At 38.1% G+C, this 27,225-nt stretch overlaps 1 protein-coding gene across 1 annotated transcript; it reads right to left on the bottom strand.

Annotated features, from left to right (window-relative positions):
- Nucleotides 1–444: 444 nt before the first annotated feature.
- On the bottom strand, nucleotides 445–24,997 carry fntb (farnesyltransferase, CAAX box, beta). Its single transcript, XM_037750769.1, has 12 exons — nucleotides 24,719–24,997; nucleotides 21,974–22,038; nucleotides 17,874–17,946; nucleotides 17,142–17,233; nucleotides 14,408–14,554; nucleotides 11,894–11,977; nucleotides 9,543–9,629; nucleotides 9,296–9,425; nucleotides 4,732–4,864; nucleotides 3,359–3,470; nucleotides 3,086–3,200; nucleotides 445–969 (listed from the first exon to the last, which is right to left on the bottom strand). Exons 1-12 carry the CDS (start codon nucleotides 24,815–24,817, stop codon nucleotides 802–804), a joined length of 1,305 nt encoding a protein of 434 aa, XP_037606697.1. The 5' UTR covers nucleotides 24,818–24,997; the 3' UTR covers nucleotides 445–801.
- Nucleotides 24,998–27,225: the final 2,228 nt, after the last annotated feature.

The raw sequence follows: 27,225 nt of genomic DNA, 5'->3' as shown, positions 1-27,225 counted from the left end.
TCTTTCATGCAAAAATGTCAGAAAATTAGGTTTTCAGCCTCTCAAATATGGAGATTTCCTGTTTGTCTCTATTTTATATCATATTAAATATCTTTGACATCACCTTGGACTTTGAGAAACTGGGATGGACATTTTTCACTATTTTGATTCATTTTTTGATTAATAGATAATGAAAATAATCATTAGTTGCAGCTCTAAACTAACTAATCCAGCTCAAATAACTGGATCAGAATTTGGTCCCTGTGATTAGTACTAGATCATTAGTTCTTTGCAGGAAATTTTCAGGAAATTTACGACCATAAAATAAAAGCTTCTAGTGGAGATATACTGAATCCTTTATGGTTTTATTTTGTTCAATCAAATTTAAAGAGTCTAAAAATACTGAAATCAGCCTATATGCATGTAGGACTGTGTTTTTAAGTAATGATTTGTCTGAAACGTGTCTGAAGTTGTAAATCATTTTATCACACCATCGTGAAAAGTGCTATATAAAGTTTTATTAACTTAGGTCATACTGAAACCTCACCAAGTTTCACTTTTATTTCAGAGAATGAAAACATTAGGCATCGCAAGCAAAAAATTCAGCTGAATGCTAAGCTGCCCACAGACACACACACACACAACTGTTGACCTTTAATCAGGTAAACTCCTCCTAAACTCCAGCACTCGTTTCTACCGACGGTCGACCGTCCGTCTGACCGCTGTTTGGGGCTCGTCTACATCAGACCAGTTTGCTGGTTTGAGTCCGTTCCCCAGGGTTGGCTGGTGCACACACAGAGTGACGTCTCCACTGGTGACTAACTAGGACTGATGGTCGCCTGATCCGGAGGCGGAGGCGGGGTCCGACAGTCCGTCGTCAGCGGAGGCTCCCGGCTGTCTGTTGTCACTGGGGACGGGCAGCCGGAGGAAGTGCTCCAGGGCCGAAGCCACCTTCTCTGGACAAATGTTGTAGACCGGATGAGTCGGAGCCTGCGAGAGAGGAAAATAAGACTTTTACTGTACCATAACATTTTTATTTTATGCCTCTCTTGATCTGTTTTATCAGCTTCATCTAATCCGGTTTGGGTGTGATTACAGTTTCAGTATTACTTCTAATGTCTGTCTTAATTATAGTACAGTGTAAACTGCCCTCCGCTATCCATGGAGACTTTTCATTGATTTCTTCAGAACTGGTCTGCCAAAGAAGAATCAATTTCTTTAAACACTTCTGCTCTGAATCAACCTTCTGAGACCCACAATAGATCTGGTTTTGTCTTTTTTAGAGGGGGGACAGGGGGTCTTTAGGGGGGGATAGCAGGTCAACAGTAGATGTCACATAGATGTGGTGTACATCATCTGAAAGCTGAGAACCTGAAGATGAATTTGAGATGCAGCTCAGCACTGTGTGTCAAGTTGTTCTAGGTTACAAATCAGAAATAATCCTGAATTAAGTTCTGTGTAAATGGCATTTTTCAATGTTTGTGAATCAAAAACATCCCTCAAACATTAAAAAAAAAAAGATGAATAGACAGAAAATCATGAACGCTCATGAAATATAATGCAATTCATTACAACAGCCCGACAATAAATACGACCTCTGTGCTGTTCTTCTGTATTTTGTCAACCCTAGTTTGTGGTCGGGGACAAACATGTGCTATGCAACACCGCCACAAACGCAGCCTCAAAACTTTCCAGAGTTGAATCAACACGTCTCTGACGACATTTCAAAAACGAGAAGAAGATAATAATGATCACTGCAGGGCTCATATGTTCCTGATACTTTGTCCACACCCAGCAGCTTTGTAAGTAAATGGACCGGTTGGCTGCTGAACTTTGTATTCCATACTAAGAGGTGATATATGTTAGTATAGGAGGCAGGCGTACTGTGTAGCCGGCTGTATTGCCAGTAACACAACAGGAAACCGCAAAATAAAACCACCGACGGTGCCACTGACATCTTTAAGTGAAACCAGATGCCATCTTATTTTCATCACTTCTCATTTCATATTTGCATCAAAACGTAACCTGGTGAGGAAGTTAAACCCACGGACCATCACACTGAAAATGAAAAGGCATGTAATTCATTCAAAAGGTGCAAACAAATGAGTGAACAGTGTGAAGCTCTCTTGACTGAATTTATCTGAAAATGCATCTTCGTACTGCAATAAAAATGGCAAATAGATAAAAGCCGATAGTTAAATGATTTACCACATGGTGGGAAAATAAAAGGGTGCGAGTGCTTCAGAGGCAAAATGAGCAGTTGAGACTTTTTAAGAGGCGTTCGGTTAATTTAATTCGGAATTTTTCTCTTTTCATTTTTAAGGACCTGCAGATTAGTCTCCCAATTATTAAATCATCCAAACTGATCACATCATGTTTGCTATTAAATAAAATAACCATCAGAGGAGTTCGACTAATGCTGATGTTTTTGGGGCAACTTCACTGAAATTCGGGAACAAAAAATGAGCGTACACTCAGTCCTGGTATAGATTAACATAACCACTCGTGTATTTTGAAAGAAGCCCTTCACTTTAGCTATCAGACAGATGTGACAGATCTGTGCTGGACGCAGGATATTTTACAATTTACAAACATTATTCTTAACAGACTGCTCTGCACCGCTGTCTGCTCAGCTGCTCAGCTGCTCAGCTTGTCGTCCAGCTCCTGCAGCAGAGTGTAATAAACCAGTGATTCCCAACAGGGGATTCAAGTTGCTGGCATGTACTCTCTCAGCAAGACAGGCAATAAGCAGATTTTCCAAAAATGTCCAACGATTCCTTTAAACAACACCTGCTGCGAATGTGCATGAAAACTAGTTTGCAAGCTAGCAGAGAAGTCGAGATAGAGGAATGGACGAATGGGTCGTGGTACCGATGCACACTGGACAAAACCTACTGCAAAAATACGAGAATAGAAGGTTGTTATTATACTACTGGAGGTATCTTCAGCAGTTACCAGGGTCTCATTTGTTTCTACTAGGGCTTTGCATTGTCTCGTTACCTTTGACAGCTCTAGTTTCTACTAAAAACAAATCTATTCCTGATAGTAAATAATCCATTTCTGAATGAATCCACCCTCCCAGCCCTGTGTGCTGCTGCAGCCTCACCAGTCTGTTCTCCTCCCTGCCGAGGATCATCTCATGATGGAGGTCCATGTTCCCAAAGTGCTGAGCTACAGAGAGGCCGCTCAGGCAGTAACACGTGTGGTAGAAATCTCTGGATCTGAAGACACACGAAGACACAACACAGGAAAGTGGAAATTAGTAAAAACCACGTGAATCAGTGGAGAGTGGAGATTGAATGTGCTGCCACCAGCCTTAATGTGTGGTGGTGTTTGTGTGTGTGTGTGTGTGTGTGTGTCCAGATGGTGCGGTACTGACTTGCCAGGTTTATCCAGAAGGCCCCCTGTTGGGTTCTGACAGCACAGGAGGATGTACTCCTGCAAGGCCTGCTGCTCGAACATCCACCGCTGCCGACTCAGCTCCGACTCTCCTGCACAAACACACATCAGCAAAACTTTAGACTCATCAGTTCTGCTTTTTGTTTTTAAAAATAACTAAATTAATAAAAAACATAATATTCTTACTATACGATTTGCTGAGTGAAGAGTAGTGAACATGTATATTTCAGTTTCTAAATGTATTGGTATGGTCAATCTCATTATTTGAATTACTGAAGGGATCTTATTAATTTTTCTTTTGTCTCTTGTTTATTTATTTATGCATTTATTTATGTATGTATTTATTTATTTATGTATTTTCTTTTCTTTGTCCAAGTTTTTTCCTTATTTTTTTCTCTTTTTGTGAAGTTATATTATCATGTCACCATATTGTCGTGTTTGTTAGGTGTATTTTGCCTGAATAGAATAAAATAAAATAAAAACGAAATAAAATAAAATAAAATAAAATAAAATAAAATAAAATAAAATAAAAAGATAATAATAATTGAAAAAGATCGAAATAAATCAGGGAGTTAAGGAATGAGGGGTGAAATTCCCTCTTTACTTTCTATTACATGATGCATTTTCTGAGCAGTGTTTGCTACAAGAAGACCGTGTTTACAGTAAATTGCGATGACCAGTGTCTTTAAAATAGACCAGGATATAAAAATCCATGTGAAACTCAGTTAGAAATATCCTTCTCCTTCTCAGTTTTTTTGGTGAAAAACTGGTAAAACTGGAAATCTCAAGCCCATATTTACCACCCCGACATTCATTCAGCGTAGCAGCCAGTCAGCACAGGAAAAAAGCACTCTTGATTCCACAAAAAAAACAGCCTGGAAATCAAACTAATTCATCCTTGTTGTGAGGCCTCTGTGTGTATCCAGCGCAGCTCTGAATACTTTATTAATTACACTTAAAATTACTTTTTAATAACAAGAGTTTTTCCTGGTTTATTGTGAACAAAAATCACATTTTGTCATTGATTTTGTGGAGGCTTCAGGGAACGTTCTCAAGCCAGATGAAGCAATTTTCTCTCCATGCTAGTGGGGGGAAAATGCAATTTATATTGAGTTGACTCTCAGGAGAGAAAACAGTAATGATCTGTTTAATAACATGCTGTGATTAGATTGTTTTGCCATGACACTCATTTTCCTTTTTTTTTAATAAGCAAAGAGTTTTGATTGAGTTAAAAAAATGCAATTTCTGGTGAAAATTACAAAGCTTCTCAATATTTTTAGTGGTCGGTCCGTGTGTTTTGTTTTCCTCAGCATGCCTGACCTCGGGGCTTTGCTGTGACCAGAGATACAGTACCTTGTTTGAATAAGGCTCTGTGGAGGAGAGGCAGGAGTCCAGCCTGCCAGAACGAGTAGCATCCGTCCACCAGCTTATTGCAGCGGCCCTGGAAGCCTCCTTCGAATCGCATCTGTCTGCTGACCACCCACCGCTGAGGAGGACAAACACACACTTTAACACAATCTGTGAGGAGGTTTAACGCATCGCTTTAACTGTAGTCACATCTACAGGGTCACACAGCGCCAGTAGAGAGATGTAGTGGGATAATATCATCAAAACGGGGAGGAGTTTTTACATTATCGTTGCCATGGAAACCACTAATTGGTGCACATCCAGTCATGCTCAGCTTGGATTGAGTAACTCTGGACTATCGGGTTTAATACCAGCTGGGCTCTGGTCTGTCTATAAGAGGAACAGTGTTCAGCTTATTAACGGTAGTTCAGGGATTCATTTCAGCCACTAAAGAAGGAAAACAGAAGAGTTTCTGTAGATACACACTCGCATGTAAAGCAAAGGAGACTCACTTTATAAATATGCATCTCATTCAGTGATTTTATTTAGGGATGCACCGATACCGGATCGGATATCGGGACGTTAGGAAAGAGATGTTGAAGTCAAGTTTGTTGTTGCCTTACACATAACAGAATGATCCCAGTCACTTCCACACAGTGAGGCAGCTTATTAATTAAACACTGGTATCGGATCGGTACTCGGTATCGGCCGATACCCAAAGCCCAGGTATCGGGACCGAAAAAGTCGGATCGGTGAGTCCCTATTTTTAGTTTCACCCTGTCCTTCACACACAGTGTAAAACATGCAAGAATGAATACCTGAACAATGGTAGAGAGACTTTCAACATCACTAGTTATTTAGCTCTCATGTTCTAGCTTTTTCCTCATGAAGTCACGAAGGAATTTAAAAACATTTGATCTTTACACCATGAATGCTTCATGCATGCTGCAGCTGAGTTTAGTTCAATCTTTATTTGATTAGAACAGACAGACTGATCATTCGCTGGCCGCGCTGCACTGCTTCCCCTTTCTCCACACTAGACATGCAATATGTAATATTATTGTTCTCTGCAATGCCTGTAAAATGTCTCACATTCAAATGAAGCACCTGGCATTGATTCAATAATAGCAGTGAGACAATTGCATCGCTCCACTTCAAACTGTCATTTTTGTTTTGTCTTTTGTTTTTGCAGCCTTGTACTCGTCGTGCAAATTCTTAAAAAAGGAGAAAAAAAAAACGTCTACGTTCATCACTGAATTGTTAATCGTCGTCCCTGAAAATGGAACAACGAGGCCACATAGTTCTGAGAGTTGCCACCCGTGTGAATCTTTTCTCAGTGTTAATGATTAATTCATCCTCTCAGGGATGAAACTGGAGCGGGTTTTATGCAGCGTGACTCATCCTACATCACTCGATAAAAGGACAATTTCATAAAAGCCATTTTTGTTCACACCCACTCAAATACTGCACAGTTTTCAGGAAACAACAGAAAAAAAACATTATCATTGTGCTGCTGTAAATCAGAGACTAGAGTCTACACTGACAGATGTGTTCATATTTTATGATGCAGATGTTTTCAGACATGTCTCCAGATCAGATGGATATGAATACTTTAATCACTTTAAGTCTCTGAAGTGTCTGAAAGTAGTGAAAAATGTCTTCAAATGTCTTGTTTTGTCCGACTAACAGTCCAAAATACAAAGATATTTGATTCACAATGATATAAAACAGAGAAAGACGGCAAATCCTCACATTTGAGTAGGTGAAAGCAGAAAATGTTTTACATTTCTTGGTGTTCAAAACGGTTGTAGATTAATTTTTTTACTGAATAAATGCACTATAAAACATTAGGGGACTCTGTTGTGGATTATTGCTAAAAACGTGGTCTAAAAAGTAGTGAAAAATGCCCATCATAGTGTTCCAAAGTCCAAAATAACGTCTTCATATGTCCTGTTTTGTCTGACTTACACTCCAAAACTCAAAGATATTCAATTTACAATGATATAAAAGAGAGAAAGACGGCAAATCCTCTTATTTTAGAAAGTGAAACCAGCGAATGTTTGACGTTTCTTGGTGTTCAAAACGGTTGTAGATTAATTTTCAACCAAATAATCCCACTATAAAACAGTATTAGGACTGTTGTGGACCAGCAGGTGAGTCATGCTGCTGTAGATATTCCGGTGTCGACTTACAACCTTTGCTGAACCAGCAAAGACCGTCTCGTCTCTGGCACCTCCAGCTCCACTGACACCCAGGTTAAACCACTGAGACACAGATCCATATTAGCGGGGGGGGGATTTCAGTGACACAGGATACATTAGAGGGCATGATCTGTTAACCTGTGACTCTGGCTGGGTGTTGAGTGGATATAATTACAGAGCTGTGAGGTTGTTTAAAGAAGGACGTGTGTTTTTAGTAGCTTACAAACATGTGGGGAACTGGTTCTGACCGGTCGCATGCAAATTTCACTTAAAACCACACTGACATTTGAATATATGCTGAACAACATTGACAGTATGCTGCTCGGGGAGCATTTTTTTACATCCTTGGTATTTTCAATTTGAAGTGGTAATTTTTTTCTGAACTAAAAGAAACCAAAGGACAAAAGTGACTCTGAACACGAGCTGTGCTTCAACAAGAGATGTAAAAGAAGAAATCTTTTCCGGATGACCTTAAGCGCCGTGTCATTAAGCATCTCGTCCCTGAGCAACAACTCTAAAGCATTTACCCAAAAACGAAAGCTCCAGGGCGGCGGTTCTGACCTCTGACTTCTCTGGAAGCAGGCAAATGACAAGAGGATTTCCCTACAGGGATCATCCCAGTATCCCAAGAGGGACAACACACGAGCCACTGTAAGAAAACGGATGGAAACTTTGTCCTCTGATATGCCAAGAGCTAAACTAAAATAAACTAAAATGAAAAAATGTGGCTTAAGGCTACGTCTCTAAATGCTTCTGCTTTCTTGTAGTTTGCTTGTTTTTTTGTTCCCTTTTTGACTCGTGGTCATTTTGTTGTTATTGTTTAGTTACATATTTGTTTTTACATTGCGATGTAATGTTTTTGTACGGACCCCAGGAAGAATAGTTTCTACTGTGGGAGTAACTAATGGGGATTCTGGGTAAATAAATAAATAAGATCTGATCTAAATAAGCCAAAAAAAAACAAAAAAAGACCATAGCTGTGTAATATTTCATACCAAAATGGGTCTCCAGCAGAGATTTTATTTAATGAAATCTCACTCTGGGTTATTACATTTTATTCTTATTTTATCACAGCTGTGTTTCTGCTTGGCAAGTTGCTTATAAAAGAGATATGGCTTCAGCACAAAGGCTCTGTTGTGACTGCTACTGATAGCATCTTTTTTTGTCTTTAGGACTCAAAAACCAAGTAGCACCACAAGTTATCTTGTTATATGTCATTTTAATATCTATTTGTTTTTGTTGAAAAACCAAGAAAAAGGGCCTGTGATTGTGAAAATGTGGATTAATTGATCAACTATTAAATTAATCGGCAACTATTTTAATTATCGATTAATTGGTTATTATTATTTTTTTTTTTTTAAAGTCTAAATTCTCTGATTGCAGCTTCTTAAATGTGAATATTTTCTGGTTTCTTTACTCCTCTATGACAGTAAACTAAATATCTTTGAGTTGTCGATGAAGCAAGACATTTGAGGACGTCATCTTGGGCTTTGAGAAACACTGATAGACATTTTTCACCATTTTCTGTCATTTAACAGACCAAACAACTAATCCATTAATAGAGAAAATAATTACAGATTAATCAACAATGAAAATAATAGTTATTTGCAGCCCTACATACAGCTACGGCTCCAAATGGTTCTGCGAGACAGAAAATTGTTTGATCTAAAGATTCAGGACAAAATCTGAACTAGATAAGCATAAAAGACCAAAGCTGTGCAGTATTTCATACCAAAATGGGATTCCAGCAGTCGTTTAACTTTATGAAATCTCACTCTGGGTTATTACATTTTATTCTTATTTTATCACAGCTGTGTGTTTCCCTCTAAAAGGGATATTGCTTCGGCACAAAGGCTCCGTTATGACTGATACTGATGGCATCTTTTTTTTTGTCTTTAGGACTCGAGTCAAGTAGCACCACAGCTTATCCTCTTATATTATATTTTAATACTAGAAAATGTGTCTGTGATTATGAAAATGTTGATCGACAACTATTAAATTAATCGCCAACTATTAAATGAATCGCCAACTATTAAATGAATCGCCAACTATTAAATTAATCGCCAACTATTAAATTAATCGCCAACTATTTTGATAAGCGATTAATCGGTTTGAGTCGTATTTTTAAAGAAAACTTCTCTGATTCCAGCTTCTTAAATGTGAATATTTTCTGGTTTCTTTACTCCTCTATGACAGTAAACTGAATACCTTTGAGTTGTGGACAAAACGTGACTTTTGAGGACGTAATCTTAGGCTTTGGGAAACACCGATCCATATTTTTCTGACATTTTATAGACCAAACAACTAATCAAGAAAATAATCTTCATCAACAATGAAAGTAATAAGCAGCCCTAATGGGAGTTTCTCACCAGCAGTGCTTTGAGATCCAGCATGTGCTCTTTGCCCAGGATGACCATGGCGGCGGTGCCACAGAACGTGTATCCGCCGTGGGCCTCCAAACCCGGCACGCCACTCAGACCGCCCTCCCAGTTCTGACAACTGGAGACAGAGAGAATAAAACACACGATAAAACACTCGCTGCTTTATGGAGGCACAAAGGGCTCTTTAATAATTCAATAATAACCGCTGTGGTGGTGGTGGTGGGTTGTACGATACCTGAGGATCCAGTTGGTCGTGTCCTCAAACAGTTTCGGTATGAGGATGTTTGTGAGCGATGCTACAGAAGCTGCACAATATGCGCTCCTATAAAAAGAGAAAATGGATCAGAGATGGAACAGAGAGAGACGTGGGCGAGCAGGAAGTCTGCTCTTCCTACACTTACACATTATCATCCACAGCTTTGTATTTTTAGACTGACAAACAGAAACATCCATTTCGCTGTCATACTGTTAAGTCATCTTGGCTTGTATGTATTTGGTTTTCCTCTGCTGTCAAGAGACAGAAGAAGAATTAATATCTTTTTATTATTATGGAGGAATCCCTTGAAGAGAGCAGAACAAACAGTGAGTTAATCCTACTAACAAGTCTCGTCTGTGTATTTAAAGCCTGACAGCTTCTTCCTGCGTGCGCGACCACCAGTGGTGTTTATTCCTCTCTGCAGTGTTAACATGGAAACGCAACTCTGTCTGAGCATGCTCAGTGACGTCCACCTCACATGGAGTTTCCCTACACAGATTAAAAATACTGTTTCATAATAAATGACACTGATCGTTTTAGTCGAATATCAGACTCAGTTAGTAGGACAAAATTCATTATTGGTTTCGGCCTCTTCAGGAAATTTGTAGATCGTATTAAAAAGATAAAATTACACTTCAATTATCTTTTGAGAAAATGTCTGCATTGCCAGTTTCTGACATTTTATAGACCAATCAACTAATCGATTAATCGAGAAAATAATCGACAATGAAAATAACCGTTAGTTGCAGCCCTGCATATGTGTATGTCTTGATACACATCATGTTTCTCCTTTAAAAGGACGGTGATACTCAATGTTGTTCCTGTCAACAAATACCATGAAGAGATGAAACCCGTCTGACTCTTTCCTCCCCTGTATGTGACCCATTTGTTAATACTGAAAATGTAACTTTCTTTTTTTTTTTTTTTTTAAAAAGGGTCACAAATAAATAGTTTAATTTAAAAAACAACCGGGCACTGTAGCTTTTAGCAAACATTACTCAGACTGGAGTAAATAGTACATTTATTGGGGACTATTTTCAGCTGTGGATTAACACACATTTAGTGCTCTAGTGAGTATTTAAAGCAGCAGGAAGGTGTACTATACAGTATGTGCAATTATCTCAAATAAACTACATGTACATGCACAATGTTCATGTAATGAAGGAACATGTGTTTTTAATGAGTTCTATGGTACAGAGGAATACGCTATATCAGGTTTTAGATACACAGACAGTACTTGTTGGTAGTAGGGCTGCCCCCTCTTAGTCGATTAGTCGGTTGTTTTGGTCTTACTCAACCAAGATTTCTTTCTTCTCAATTAGTCGTTTTTTAAAGCTTTTTTCATGCTGAATGACTTATTTCTAAGAAACGTATGAGCACATCTCTGGTAAACACAAGATTTAAAGTGGTGCTTTTGTGTGATTCTTTGTGGAGAAACTCAGTTTTAAAGATCTGTTGATTAAATCAACTAATCAATTAGTCGAATAAGATTTCTTTAGTCGAGGACGGCCCTAGTTGTTGGGATCAATTCATTGTTGGTTTTGGTCTTTTCATGGGATTTGTTGACAATAAGAAAAATACTTAATATCACCGGATTTATCCTCAAATGAAAAGTGGATTTGAGCAAATCCTCCAGCTTCTCAGGCTAATAAAACCTTTTAACCCCCCCCCCCAATGGAAATGAAAACAAGGCTGCTTTTTCTTGGTTTCATGAACCGCTACGCTGCGTGGTTTTCACAGGAGGAAGAGAGGAAAAGAGTTTAAATAACACATAATGACAGCAGAACATGAATTGGTTGGCAACAGATAACAGCATGCGCTGAGAGAGAGAGAGAGAGAAAGTAACTCTGACTTTTGAGGCTCTCTGTTGAAACAGAAAAACCTCAAAGCTGCTTATTAAAAAATCCACTGCCACAAATTCAAAGAGGGAAACACACACACACACACACACACACAGACACTGATACAAACACACACACACACACACACACACACAGTAACTCAAATAACATAAATCCACTCTTACGCAAGAGAGATGTGGGTATTTCTCCTCTTTTCTATCAACACCAAAGGGGAACGAACGAGCATAAAAAACACAAAGGAAAGGGAGACGTACTTTTTAAAAAATGTCCTACTGATTTGGTGAAAAAACTAAATGTGTTGACTGTCACACATTCAATTCACAATACTGAATAACACTGTTTGGATACCAAACATGCTCTTAATTGTGACTGTGATGTCGGTGATTTATGGATCTTCCTGTGTGATGCGAGAGCAAAGAGAGAGAGAGCAGAGGGTGGAGGAGGTAGCGTTATCTTCTGGGCTCTCACCTGACATCCACCTCCCCTCCGACGTGCATCACGAACGAGCCATCTGGCTGCTTCACTGACATTAGGAAATCTAACAGCTTCTCCCTGGAGAGGGTCAGCACAGGAGGAGAGAGGAAGAGGAGGAGATGTATGGTGACAAGAAGAGGAGGAGGAGGAGGAGGAGGGGAGGTAATGGATAGAGAGAAGGAAAACAGAGAGGGGAGGGGGGTGGAAGGCAAGTGGAACAGCATTAGTACTACAAATTTAATAAAGCACTAATAAAGAGTCCAGACTGTAATGCTGCATTCACATGGAATCGGACAGACGGACAACACCCTCTCGACGGCACAGGAAAAACAAACGGAATGGCAGGGCGGCAAAACAAAACACCCATGGCGATACGTCGCTATGGTGATGGAATAAAATATATTTAATACAATTATTTTGTGTCTACTATTTTACGTGATCTATCTAGTAACGCATTTAGCTATAAAATGCAGCTTTCTCTTAATATTCTATTGCAAACTTAAACAACTTTCTCCGGTGTGAGGGAGCTACGTAACATCCGTTAATGCAAAATCGTTTTTACGCCTCTAATTTCTTTAATGCATTAACGCAATCAATCTTTCGGAGGTTGTAGCGGGCTCAGTTTTAAAGCTAGAGTGAAAATACCCGCATCATATTGAACTAAGAATATATCGGTACCAACCATGTCATACTAGCTTGTCCCAAAGGAGGCTAAATAACACTGGCAAAACAAAACTGGCATGTCCATTTTCAAAGGGGTTCCTTGACCTCTGAACTCAAGATATGTGAATGAAAATGGGTTCTATGGGTACCCACAAGTCTCCCCTTTACAGACATGCCCACTTTATGATAATCACATGCAGTTTGGGGAGAGTCATAGTCAAGTCAGCACACTGACACACTGACAGCTGTTGTTGCCTGTTGGGCTGCAGTTTGCCATGTTATGATTTAAGCATATTTTTTTTATACTAAATGCAGTACCTGTGAGGGTTTCTGGACAATATTTGTCATTGTTTTGTGTTGTTAAAGCAAGCATATTTGTCCACTCCCATGTTGAAAAGAGTATTCAAATCTACCTTTTAAGATACATTTTGAACAGATAAAAAAGAAATGTGTCATTAATTTGCGATTAATCGAGATTAAATATTTTAATCGATCGACAGCCGTAGTTAAAATATTTTAACTTTGGACGGTATTGCGGTCTACCGTTACCATTACTCGTCCACTAACATGATCTCCAGTTTGCCGTCTACCGTCTGCCTGATTCCTTGTGAAAGCAGCATAAACATTAGTAGCTTCAGCTGTCAGTTACACGGATATAAATGCACAAAATGAGTAATGTAACCACTAGTACAACATGCTCTTATAATTAGCTACTGATTAAACAACATCAACTAGATATGTCTGTAATATTCTCCTACAACAGTAATAATAGTTCTAATGGTGAGTACGTACATTATTTTTTAATTATACTGAAAGGGATTTAAAGGCACACATGAATACATGAATTTCAAACATCATTATACAGCTGCTGATTAAAAGCTTTGACATGTGAATATGTTTATCATTACACTTAATCGTCAAACTGTTTTATTTATAGTCTGAAGCCCTTTCATTCAGACTGCATGTGACTCCAGTATAAAAACACCCTTGAGGTGATTTGATACAGTGTTGTTGTTGTTGTGTATATTCTACTATCTATAGTACATCGTGTTCAGAGTTATCTCTCTCCAACAGTCGCCGTGACAAATTGCTGATCTTGGCATGTGAAGTTTTGAGTCTTATGAGGATATAAATCCAAAGTGTTGCTGACAACAAAATGTGAGCTCCACGTCAGAGCTGCTGAGCTGTTTGGATTTCTCTAAAGACGGAAAGACTTCATCAGAGAGACATCACCCAAAATGATGTCGGTCAGTGTTCATTTCATTAATGAAAAACAATGACGAAATATGTTCGTCAACAACCTTTTTTTCCATGACTTAAGACGAGGGGAGGACGAGACCCGGCAATATAATCTGATGACTAACAAGGGACATTTTAATAAATCAAAAAGAGAGGGAGAGAGAAAACATTTTGACTAAAAGTTGAATAAGATGTAAAGACTTTTCGGCGACTAAAACTGGACTAAATCTATGGAGGATAAAGATGACTAAAATGTGACTAGAACTAATGAGCATTTTCATCTTAAGACTAAAGCTAAATCTTAAATGTGTGCCATCAGATATACAGCACATGTCCTCCTCTAAATGTCTTTAATTCAGCTTTTTATAGACTAAAGTGTCTTTTTTGTGAGTCTCAGTTCTTGCTTGCTTTCTGGGTCTTGACACTAAGCTGCATTTTATACATTCAAATATCCACAGAAGACGCATCCAGGTACCTAAATATGAAATAGTAGTATAACGAAACCATCAACTAACTATGAACCAAGTCTGCTTTAATAGAAATGTGTCTGTGTTCTTAAATGTTTTTTCCCCTTGGTGTAGTATTAATACAGTGGGGACAGTGTACCTGTTTATAATTCTATAGGCCTCCTCTGTGCCGATGATGCAGAGGGCGTTGACGGCGGCGTAGGTCGGTGCGAGGTGGGCGTGTTGTCCTGGTCCTCCGGCGAAACCGCCTGTAGCGCTCTGACAGCGAGACAGGAACTTACACACACTGGAGAGAAGAAGAAGAAGATCGGGATGTTAGGACCAATTGTATTTAAATAGACAGACGCCATAACGGACAGTTGAATGTTTCTACACTAATACTGAAATATCAGACAACGAAAAGGAGGATGTTCAAGTGTTTCTTGCATATTTGATTACATCTGCACTGATTATGTAACCGTAACCAATGGAGATTTATGGGTTGAAGATAGAAGCATTAAATGGTGGTATAAAAACGTGAATGTTTTGTGATGGTTTCTGGACAATATTTGTCATTGTTTTGTGTTAATTGATTTCCAATAATAAATACATACATACATTTCCATAAAGCAGCATATTTGCCCACTCCCATGTTGATAAGAGTATTAAATACTTCTTTCTTAAATCTCCCTTTAAGGTACATTTTGAACAGATAAAATGCGCCATTAATTTGCAATTAATCTCGATTAACTATTTCAATCGATTGACAGCACTAGTGTAACTATATATAAAGCCGGATGACGCTCAAAACGACGCCACATGCACAAGAAATTTTCCTTTAAGATACAAATGCAAACACTCGTCTTCTAATAACATCACTTGGACAAACCACTTTTTCTCACACATTAAAACACACAAATGGCTTCAATCCACCAGATCATCAGAGCTATATTTCTGCATCTCAGGCCTGCAGAGCTTCAGCAGAGTGCAAAGCGAGCACCGCTGGCTCGGTTCCCTCTAGCTGACGTGGCACCGACCACCTCAACCACAGCTTCATTTCTTTCCAGCCACTGTGCACCGAGCTGCGTCTCTCATGAACGTCCTCTTCATCCTCCGCCATGGAGAGAAATCACAAAACTGTGAGCGTGCATAACCGCGAGCCAACTGAGTTGGAAGGGAAACCTACATTAACTTTGGCCGGCCAGGGCCGACCTGAGAACAGTGTACACTTCATGGGACGGAGAAAGCAATCTGTTGTAGGTTGCATTGTTATAAATCCTTGAACAGTGTGTGTGTGCGAGAGAGAACGAGGGCGTCACTTTGGCGCTGGGCAGTGCCAGCCGGTGTGTTGGCACGCCTCGCAGTAATAATGAGAGTGTGGGCTGGCAGCCTGGCATCGCCGCTCGCTACGGGGTTTGCTGAGTGTTACTTTCGACTGGCAGTAATTTAATCAGATGACATTTTGGTGGCAATAAAACCAACGGCGTCTAAAATAATACACCTGCTTGTTCTGCTCAATACTGTCATTACACTCATCACAATTATCCGTCATCACGATCGGAGGAAAACATTAATCTCCTCTTTCATCAACACACAATGACGATTAATTACTGTGCGATTATAGACAAGAATTTAGATGAATTGTTGCAGTTATTTATGGAAACCACAAAGGCAAGAAATTATATAACAGCACAGCCGTGACTAGTATTAATGCCGCGCTGGAAAAATGGACTCATTATATGATAATTTAAGGGTTTATTTTTTCAGTAAAAAGATCCTCTCCCATCTCTGGTGATTTTTCTCTGGTGGGAGGATTATAAAAAAGATGCATATTTTATTTTTAGAGCCTCGGAGAGAAGACAAAGCTCTTTGTTTATAAAGTTATATGTGAGAAGTTCTTTTGTGGCATATGCTGATTTACTTCTGCAGAGGTATTTTTGGCTAAAACACCAGAGCCAGCATGTGTTCATGCACAGTATAATGCCTCCAAGAAATAATGAAGCTCTTTTAATACTGGCTGTATACTGTAAAAGAGTTTATCTTCCATTAAATACGAAGTTGACAAAAATAAGAGGAACTTTCAGTGGTCAGTTCAGAGCTTTTTAATAAAATAAGCTGACAGGTTGTTAATTTAATGTTTTACTTGTGCCATTATTCCATTTTTATTTTATCATATTTTTTTTATTTCGCTTTGTATTATTAACAAAAAAATTGCATTATTCAAAACAAAACATTAATTGAAAAAATAATAAAATTATTACTAATAATGATAAATTAAATTAAATTAAATTAAATTAAATTAAATTAAATTAAATCAAATTAAATTAAATTAAATTAAATTAAATTTTAAAAAAGCAGTTAAGTTAGAGAAATTCTTTGATTTTTCTTCAGGCTCCTGTCCAGGATAAGATAGTTTTCTCTTTAGCATCATGCATCCCAGCTATAATATGCATAACATTTATAATTTTAATCTTTGGGCTTGGGGGAAGGTTGAAGTATTTTCAAAAGGCAAAAGGCTCAAGTCCAAGTGAAGTCACGAGTCACTGGTGTAAAAGTCCTTCTTTGATTTTGTCAAGTCGAATCTAAAGTCATCAAATTTGTGACTCAAGTCTGACTCAAATCCAAGTCTTATGACTCGAGTCCACACCTCTGATTACTTGTATTATATATTCATACGGTATGACACAATAAACCTACTATTGTTGCCATAAGACAGTTTATGTGGAGCAGCCGCAATTAATGATCAACATGTTTGCATTGCAGCAGCAGCATGTGCTCTACTCTAGTAATTATGACAAATATGCGATGGTAATAAATAATAGAAAAGTCTTTGGCGGAGCCCCTCTGTAGTAGTCTGGTTGTAGAGTGTGAGTCTGTGTGTGTTTGTGACTCACTCGGAGGCGACAACAGCAGGAATGGGCTCCTCTAGTAACTCCAGACTGTGAAGAATCCAGAAGCAAAGCCACGGTCTGCTAGCATCCAGACACTACCAGCACACAGACACACACACACATCACATGATCAGACGGGCATCAGATGACCAGTTATAGAAATAGACGAGATAGTAAGCAGAGCAGCAGAGGACGAGCCTTCAGAAGGAAAATGATCAAGCTGAGAAACATGGAAAAGTATCAGTTAGTCAGTAAATATACGATTTTATTATATAAAATCACGACTCAACTTCTAATTTCCATTTCCAACATCGCTGCAGTGTTTAATTGGATATAAAAATACTGTGTAGCAGCACAAAAAACACAGTGAATCAAAGGAAACAGTGAAAGGATCAAGTCCGAGGTCAAATCAGTGTGATACTGAGCTGGAGGGCGGGCGGACAACAAACGCCTTTCTCTCTCTCTCTCTGGAGAACAGTTAACACACTCTCAAAAGAGAGGTGACCTTCCTGAGAGCAGACAAGCACATTTTTTTTTGTTGCAATGTGAATACAATAGTCGTGTTTCTATTTAAAGCAGAGAGAGCCAGTCATCCAGAGGCAGTGAGTGTTACTGTCCTTCTGTCCTGACTGTTACTAACGTCAAGGGGAGGACTCTGTCATACTGCATGTGTCATTAGGTTTAAAATAGACTTAAATAGCCATGAAAGATGTTTCAACATGTGTGATACCGTACCTCATAAGCATCTGATAAGTGCCGTAAGCCCTTCCTGAGATATTGGTAGTGCTGCTCCCGCAACAACGTTGGCCTGAAGACCAAACACAGGACAGAGGGAGGAATTAGAAGACAATGTTAAAACAGACATCTGAGAAACAGTTAAAAGAAGAGTAGAAATACTATTCTTGGTTACACTTGTTTTCGCTTTTTTGGAAATCACGTGTCACCTTAAATCATAACATAAAATAAAAAATAGTTTTAATCTAATCTAATCTCTCTGCTCACTTCTTCTTACTCACATAGAAGGCTTTTTACTTTCATTTTTATTAGAAAAAAAAATCCAGTATTGGATTATTACATTATAAACTCTACCACAAAATCTGAGAGAAACATGTTAATCAAATTATTTTATCAGCACGTCTTTTATTTATTTGCCTATATATTTTTTAGATATTTTGGGACTAGAACTGCAAACTAGCTTGAGCTATTAAATATATATATATATATATATATATATATATATATATATATATATATATATATATATATATATATATATATATATATATATATATATATATATATATATATATATATATATATATATACACAGGACATGTCCATGTAATCATTTCCTGAAAAGGTAATACAATTTGCACTTAACCTGATTGAAAATGTAATAAAACCCAATAATATAATAACTGGACAAATAATGTAATAAAATGTCCCGACTGATATTGTAATAAAATTTTTACCAATAATGTAATATCTTTCAGGTGGGTCTTTTTCTTTTCAAAACCGATGATGTAATTTTGGATGGATAATATAATAATGTAAAAAAATATTATTTTTTTTACTCATAAATGTTTTGGTAAGCACGGGAAAACAACGCAACTGCTGAGTACCAAATATAATAATTGTTGAATAGGCTATTGGAATTCTTCCAATCACACCACCTACTGGTGCAGAAGTACAATAACTTATACCACAGTTATCATTTTTATTAATATTATGTGTAAAGAGTAGAATCTGGTTCTGAAAAAAAAAGACCCACCTGAAAATGTAATATATATTCTCAATAATGCGAGAAATTACATTGTCGGTACAAATCTTATTACGATATCAGTCAGGACATTTTATCACATTATTGGGTTTTATTACATTTTCGATCAGGTTAAGTGCAAATTTTATAACATGTTCATGTGTTATTACATTTTCAGGAGATTACTACATTATTGGGTGTTACAGTACCTATAAAAATAATCATCAAATTAAAATAATATGATATTTTATTGATCCCAGGAGGAGGGGGAGATAGGTGTTAGAGCAGCACTGTTCCCTTTCATCATTTTAATGTCAGTGTGCTCCACAGGAACACCAGTGCAACTTTCATCTGCATCTGTAGCTCTTGTGTGTGTGTGAGTCAAAGACAGCTGACCCTCCCTCCCTCCTCACCACCCACCCTGTCCCATTCACCGCCCGCCCTCTTCACGCAGTGTTTGCTACGACGATTGTAATTACGCTCTACCTACACGAGGTTAGTCACAGATCACTGCCCAAGGTTCCACATCAGCAACACACCAACAGTCAGAACAGGAGAACAGGACCAGTGCCAAGCAGCTAAAAGCCGGTCCGCCCACCACGGTTCTGCTCTAATGTCAGACGGGGTTTCAACTCTCGCTGTTTAAAGGTTGACGAGCGTGCAAGGAAATTAAACATATAATTTAAGCCTCAAGTTGAGCAGAACTAACATCTGAAAAAGAAAAGAGAGAGAGCAAATACTGTGATGTGTGAGGCTAAATAATAAACACATCTTACCATCTCAACTTCTATTCAAACTGTAAAGTTTTGTTTCAGCAGTCTCATGTTGGTTTTAGTGGCATATTTGGCCGATTATGCGCCCGCCAATTTGGTGACTTTTGTGTACAATACACAGGGACGTACAGCAAGGTTACGTCCTGCGTAGTGTTTCTGATAATTTAACAATCACACACACATTAACCACAGTCTGTTTTAAAGCTCTTAGACTCCTTTGTGTCACCTTGTGCTGTGTTGTAATTTTTTTATTTATAATAATATTGTTTTTATTGTTTTATGGTTCTATTTTTTTATGTTCTATAAAAAGTTGCTATACTAAATCAATGTATTATTATTATTCTTTAAGAGTCAGTATCTTTAACAGGCTGTTTTTAGGTTGAACAAAGTTAAATTAAAACAAAATGTAGAGATTTCCTGAAATGATATTCATGGCAGTGTGAAGAAGTCTAATCAAAACAGTTGAATGAATATGAATAAATATAAGATTCAATTTTTTGGTGTCTAGTCAAACATTTCTCACGGAGGTGGAGTTGCAGAGGAGGAAGTTGGATTCCTGACTTCAATATTTCTAAATTCCTGGCTTTGCCCCCACAAGGAAATTCACAAAAAAAGTAGAAATGTTCTTCTTGCATTATTCTTTAATTAATAGCAACGGTTAAATTAAATGTACACAATGCCTTCCTTACCATGTAGGAAGGCAGAACCTGTAATATTCATGTGTTTAAGACTGGTGTGATTACTTTAAATGCAAGAATAAAATGAAAGGACTTCAAGAGATTTAATATAAAGGGCACCAAAAAAAAGACTTCTTCACCTATTATTTTTGTCATATTACAAATAATAATAATACCGGGTGCTTTGCTTTAGAAGCACTTGAATTAAGTGAGCAAAGCTTAACCTGTTTTGCACCAGTGTTTGTTTTTAGATTCCAACAAAAATCCATATTTGTTCTGGCAGATGTGGGTGGAAAAATATTATATATTAGATTTAAAAAAACTCATCAGTACATTTCTGATTTAACTGCTGAAATGATGTTAGCAGGCCAGAAAATAAGCAAAGCCTGGACGCCTTCCTTTCATGTGAGACAATTGCAATTAACCTCAAAAACCTCCCTCATTATAACTTTTACCAGAAGATGAAAACTAACACTGTGTTGTGTTGACAATCAGATGATCACTACTAACTAAATGGCTGACCTCTACTGATGAATACTGCTCATTTTCCTGTAGTACATTTCCCCCCATCGGCTGCAAGGCCGATGACATTCAGGTCCACGCAGTTGTCATGGAAATGAGATGAGTCACCCCATTAAGAGGGGACTGATGACAGCTGATAGCAAGGAGCAAACTATGTGGGCTGATCAACACACCGTTTAGATAACAGCCATCACACATCACCGTGCAGCAGCAGCAGCTTTCTCTACAGGCACACAGCAGGTGTCTGGGATCAAAAACAGCCACAGCCAATGAGCAGTGATCTGGGAAATGTCTCATAATGGTAATAAATGTATTGAACATTATGAGTCCTATGAATAGATGATCATCATAATTACTAATTTGTTTCTGTGGGTTTGAAAATGCATGTGTTTCTCCATTTGTGTATAATGCATAAAAGCTTTTATGATATACTGAGTTGTTCAGGCCAATTTAGGGTCCTGATTTCACATAATTATTGTACTAATATCTGACCCAACTCCTCTCTTAAAAGAGTACAACACAGATTTAGCATTGCACTCCCTATAACCACAAAAAAAATACTAAACTCGATGCAGCAGACTGCATTTTAAACAGTGCAATATTTGATTAATTTAGGTTTAATATTTTAGGATATCCTTTAAAGAATAACATTGATTTAGATGTTATTTTATAATGCATTTATTTAATCTGATTTTTGTTGACATTTTGTGACAGCTGAGACAAATGTCAGGAAAGTAACAATAATGTCCGTAAGGCAGAGTTTTTCCTGGAACAGATTTTCTTGTCAGATGTTGGGTGAATGTCGGTAAGCACTAAGCAGTGTGTTAATGGCCTCACAACCACTGAAAACAACTTAGACCTAATGGAACAGCACTGCAACCGAAATTAGTCACTATGATCATGTAGCTTGGGCATATTTGAACTTTTATTACAGTAAGAAACATATATTTTTCTTTAAATGCTGTTAGTAAAGGCCTAGCGCCAGAGAAAAACTCAAAACAAAACTCTCCAAACCCAAAACCACTGTCCATTTGTTGGAAGTTTTATTTAAGAAATAGGTCATCAGCTGTAGCAGCACAACTCGTGTCCTCTCTGGATACTTACTGTGGTATGCTGTGCATTTGCTTGTAAACACTGATGACTTCTTCAATGCTGCGCTCCACTTTTTTCTAGTTAAAAAGAAAGGGCAGGAAAGAGGAGAGTGTAAACAAACAGTCATTATGAAGGTCATCGTGAGCTAAAGAATACCAACAACACAATCAGCCATCCGTCAGCTGATCATTATGATTAGCCAAATGCTGACCAAAGGTATGGTTTGTTTATGGAGCAAAGGACTTAAAGGTCTTATTGATAACTTTTTTTATGTAGAAGAATATTTTCATCCACAGAGTCTTTAGATAAGGTGCTGAATAATAGTGTGGCCTGAAAAAAAAACATGATTGTGAATGATTCATTTAAAAAAATGTGTCAGGTCCAAAATTAATGTTTTGTTTATCTCTGTGGAAGATAGCTGACGTTTGGTTCCCACTTCTAACAAGGCTTGTGAGCCAATAGTAAAATTGGTATCACATGGTATCTCTGGGTCGTCAGTTAGTTTGGGAAAATATGGATAAATGGCTGAGATTGATGGTAAGCGCCTGTCAACGACTTGTAGTGAAGTGAATGCAATGGAATGGGGAGAGAGAATGAGACATCTAGTGGCTGAATGTTATCAATGTTATCAATAGCACCTTTAAGAATAAAAACAAAATCACATACGTTTCATTGTGCTGATTCTAGATTGCAGTAATTTCCATCAATAGCCTTTGCTTGGGATGTTTATAAAACATATGCAACACACTATAAACTTACATATATAATACTTTTTAATTTGAATAAGATATAGATGAACCTGACAAGTTATATTTTTACCTGAGAGTGAAGATGTACTAGTAGGATTTAGTGTAAATTAGTCAATTTGTAATGGGATAAATCCCAAATACTGCTTGATAATAAGGATGAAAGATGAAATGGTTTATTATTAAAGAACTGTGAACTGCTAACCTCAGCACTTTAACATTAAAAATGTCAATGTTGACAAGTAGACGAGCATGCACTGTCCCTTATGGATAAAATAGTTAACAACAAAATCAGATGTAGCCAGGTGGAACTGATGTTGGATGGTTGTTCTGGCCAGACCTGTAATGTCGTGCACTGGCAGTGATTAGAGGCATCTGTTGACGGCCGCAGGCTGGGGTCTGTCCTTTGTCAGTGTAACTGTGGACGTTTTTGCTTCATTGTGAGTAAACTATTTTATGTACGGTTAGTGGTTTTGTCATTTTGTCAAGGAATGAAATGATACATTTTGTTCATAGGCGAGGCTCAGTGTCTGGGAGGCATCTTATCTTGACGTGCTATGAGAGCTTTCTGAGCTGTGGTCAACAAGGATAGTTGGGGGAAAGTTTGCTGTGTAGCAGGTGGGTTTTGAAGTATATTTTATTTTTCTGTTTTGTTGTGAGGAGTTGTTTTTGTTTTATTTATTTTGCAGTGAGTGAGGTGCTGCCTTGTCATATTTCTTTCGTTTGGTTTATGATTGAATTGTTAGTTTTGTCCACCCCGTGTTACAGTTGTGGTCCGGCACGTTGTCGGCAGTAGCAACTTGTGAGCTCCTCTTGCACTGTAGTTTATTTAACACCAATCAAACTGTCCATATCTGAGTGAAGTGCTTTAACTGCATAAGTAATATTTTTGTACTAATAAAGATCTATATTTTTAATATAACGCTGTTTCCTGAGTGTATATGCCTTAACGGCGTCTGCACCTGTTGTCTGTGGTTTTAGGGTGCCACACAAATGAGTGAATTTGTAATGGGGTAAATCCAAAATACTACTTGAAAAAGGATGCAATGGTTTACTATTAAAAGAACTGGGACCTAGATATATACTGGACATGACATTTTACAGTTGAAAGATAAACATGTCAATGCTCTCTGTTGGACAAACTACACAATGGTGACACTGTTTCTAAATGACCTTACACTTATCTTTGGCAGTTGCTTGCTACTTATCAGCCGATGGATGCAAATTAGCTGTTGAGCTAAACTCAGCACTTTCACATTGGTGTTTTACAAAATGTCAGTGTTGATGAGCATGCAAAGTCCCATATATATATATATAAAAATATATATATATATATATAAACAATATACATATATATATAAAAAATATATATATATAAATATATATATATATATATATATATATATATATATATAAAAATATATATATATTTTTATATATATATATATATTTTTTTTATATATATATATATATATATATATATATATTTTTTATATATATATATATGATCAGTCAGGGCCCATGGCTGGAGAGGAGCAACACAAATGAGGAAAAGGGATCAATATTATTTCAGGAGTCTCTTAATTAATTTGTACAGCCCTGAATGAATTCAACCACACACCATCTGTCAGTCAAGACTATAATATATCTAGTTAATATGGAGCTTTTCATCTGAGTGTCGTTAATGGTCTAAATAGGTGCACATGGCCCAGGGTTAAGTTACTTAGCTAACTTAATTTATACTTAATCTCATTATGGTAACCTCCAATGCTAGCTACCTAAAACAGCTAACTAGCTAGCCAATGAAAGCTAATCAGGTTCTGATTATTCTTCTACTCTATGGGCTGATTCATGGGTATAATAATGATAAAGTATGTGAGAGTTGAGTTTCTGTCACACGTTCCCAGCAGAAGGCTGCTCCATGCAGGTAGAGGAGAGCTGCCACTCACTAGCATTAGCCACATTAGCCACATTAGCTCCCTGAAGAAGCTAATCTGTGTCCTCCTCTCACCTGCTCCCCTGAAGTCACCGTTTCCACTCCGTCGTCCACGAATACTTCTCCGGATTGGAGCTCACTGAAGCACCGCAGAGGCGTCGGTACACCGTCCATGCTGATGAAGATGATGGTGATGATGGAGACCCGTTAGAAGCAGCAGGATGCCGTTAGTGACCTGCTGCCGTTAGTTTGTTTTGATAGTTTAGTTTCTGAGTGGAGACTCTCTACGCTCACTTCCGGTGGAGGGCGGAAGCTGCGCGCACACACCCGCTACGGCGTCTCCAAGGGAACAAACGTCTCCTCAGTTACTGTAGAGCGAACACACGTTCTAGTGATGGGAACTCAGTCTCTTTTTAGTGATCCAGATCATTTGGCTCAGCTCACCAAGAAGATCCGGCTCTTTCGGCTCCCAAACGGCTCTTCGTTTTACTTCACTTCTGCCTTTTATAATTAAGCCAAATTTAGCTTTAGCTGTTTTGACCTATGATTAGTATGTGTTCACATATATCACTTAAATTATTCAATTTAATTATACTAAACCTTATTATTTCCAGAATACCTCAATTTTACATGCTGCTTCGTTTCCGACTGTCACTCATCTTGTCTGCTATTCGTGCAACGCAACGCACCACAACTCAACGCAACGCAACTCGACGCAACGCAACTCGACGCAACGCAAGGCACCGCAACACAACGCACCACACCACCGCAACTCACCACACCACATCTCACCGCAACGCATCGCACCATCGCATTGCAACGCAACGCAACTCAACGCATCGCAACTCAACGCATCGCAACTTAACGCACCACACCGCACCGCACTCCACTCTCTCTTTCTCTCCTCCTCTCCCTCCAGCTCTGTACCTGTAGACCGTCAGTGCGCCGTGCACCCCAGCCCCTCCCAGCTTGATGGTATGATCCGTGTCTGTCATCACCTGTTTGGTCGCATGGACGTCATTAACGCAACATTCAGTCACAGTCAGTGCATGGAGTGCCCGTGGCGCGGAGAAGATCATCCTATCATTCTGCCTTGAATTAATTAAAGAAAAAAAAAAAAAACGGCTCTCGGACGGGAGCCGGCTCTTATCGTTCACTTAAAAGAGCCGGCTCTTTTAGCCGGTTCGTTCGGGACCAACACATCACTAACACACACAGCCTCTTGTAAAAGTGATTGATGGTGAGTTTTGTTATAGAATGTGGGTTTACGAGTGAGTAAATGTCTGCGTTACAGTTTTATTAATTCCCACTGTGTTATTAATGTTAACATCTAAAGAAGCGCACGTTATTCAGCCGTTGATCTGCATCAAATATAACAAAACAGTACCGGAAGTGGTGTGACTTAGCCTTCAAAATAGTAGTTCTGAAGAAAAAAAAACCTTCACATCAATACATATTTTTGTTTTAAAGGTCCCATATTATAAAAAAAAGTGAGATTTTCATGTTTTTCTATTATAAAGCAGGCTTAAGTCCTATATAAATACTGTGAAAGTATCAAAACACTCAATCCACAGGGAAATACACACAGCCCGTATTCAGAAATTGTGCGTTTGAAACAAGCCATTAGGATTTCGGTCCATTTGTGATGTCACGAATCTACAATATTTACACCATTTACAGTTTTAAACGTAAACATACTAAATGTGTCCCAGTTTATTTCCTGTTGCCGTGTATGTGAATGACATCAGCTGACAGGAAGTAAACATGGACCCAAACTGTTGCCTAGTAACGCAATTCCGTTGAAATGCACTAAAACAGAGTGTTTCAGACAGAGGGTGAATACAGGTATATTCAGGCAGACAGTATGAGGAAAATAAAGTGGGGTTTTTTAACATTAAAGCGTGTAAACATGCTCTAGTAGAAACACAAAATACAAGTATGAACCTGAAAATGAGCACGATATGGGACCTTTAATATCTGTATATTTCGTGTGTGTGTGTATATATTCTTATATTTATTTTATAATTGTGTATGTATTCCCAACCTCATATTTTATCGAACAATTTGCTATTGTTGCTGCTATATTTATAATGTTTATAATGATGATTATATTTTACTTCATTATTGTTATTCAATTGATTGCTTGATCGATTGTCTATTATACAGGGATGAGAGAGTAACAAACAGGAACAAAGAATCTCACTGCCATGTCAATGTGTATGTGATCAATAAACTCACACTGACAGAATAACAAAATTATATATATATATATATATATATATATTTGTATTACCGAATTTGCAACCAAAATCATCTTTCCAATCCTCTTTGTACCACAGAAATCAACATCTTCTCAAGTACCTAAGGATTTTATGCTGGAAATCCCCACCGGAAGTGTCCTGTTCTCATCAGGTGTCACTTGACGATGGTCCACCGCACCCACTGGAAGCTGGAGGAGGAGGTTGCTGCCTGGGAAGCTGGAGCATCATCCCTGTTTTGTCTCCCAGCAGCAGCATCAGTGAACAGAAAGCAACATCCAGCTCAAAGCCTCCTGATGGTGATGGTGACTGTCTGAGCAGACA

The sequence above is a fragment of the Sebastes umbrosus genome, chromosome 18 (assembly GCF_015220745.1).
Source record: "Sebastes umbrosus isolate fSebUmb1 chromosome 18, fSebUmb1.pri, whole genome shotgun sequence".
Classification (NCBI taxonomy): Eukaryota; Metazoa; Chordata; class Actinopteri; order Perciformes; family Sebastidae; genus Sebastes; species Sebastes umbrosus.
Note: the sequence above shows the minus strand (reverse complement) of the source record. Positions and strands in the feature narration are given on the sequence as shown.

Bases quoted from the DNA above. Each gene is read 5' to 3' on its own strand.
- fntb (XM_037750769.1), bottom strand. From the start codon at position 24,817: ATGGACGGTGTACCGACGCCTCTGCGGTGCTTCAGTGAGCTCCAATCC. The intron at 22,039-24,718 runs GTGAGAGGAGGA...CTTTTTAACTAG, and splicing joins CGGTGACTTCAGGGGAGCAG to AAAAAAGTGGAGCGCAGCAT. The intron at 14,555-17,141 runs GTGAGTCACAAA...TCTTCTCTCCAG, and splicing joins CCTGCTGTTGTCGCCTCCGA to TGTGTGTAAGTTCCTGTCTC.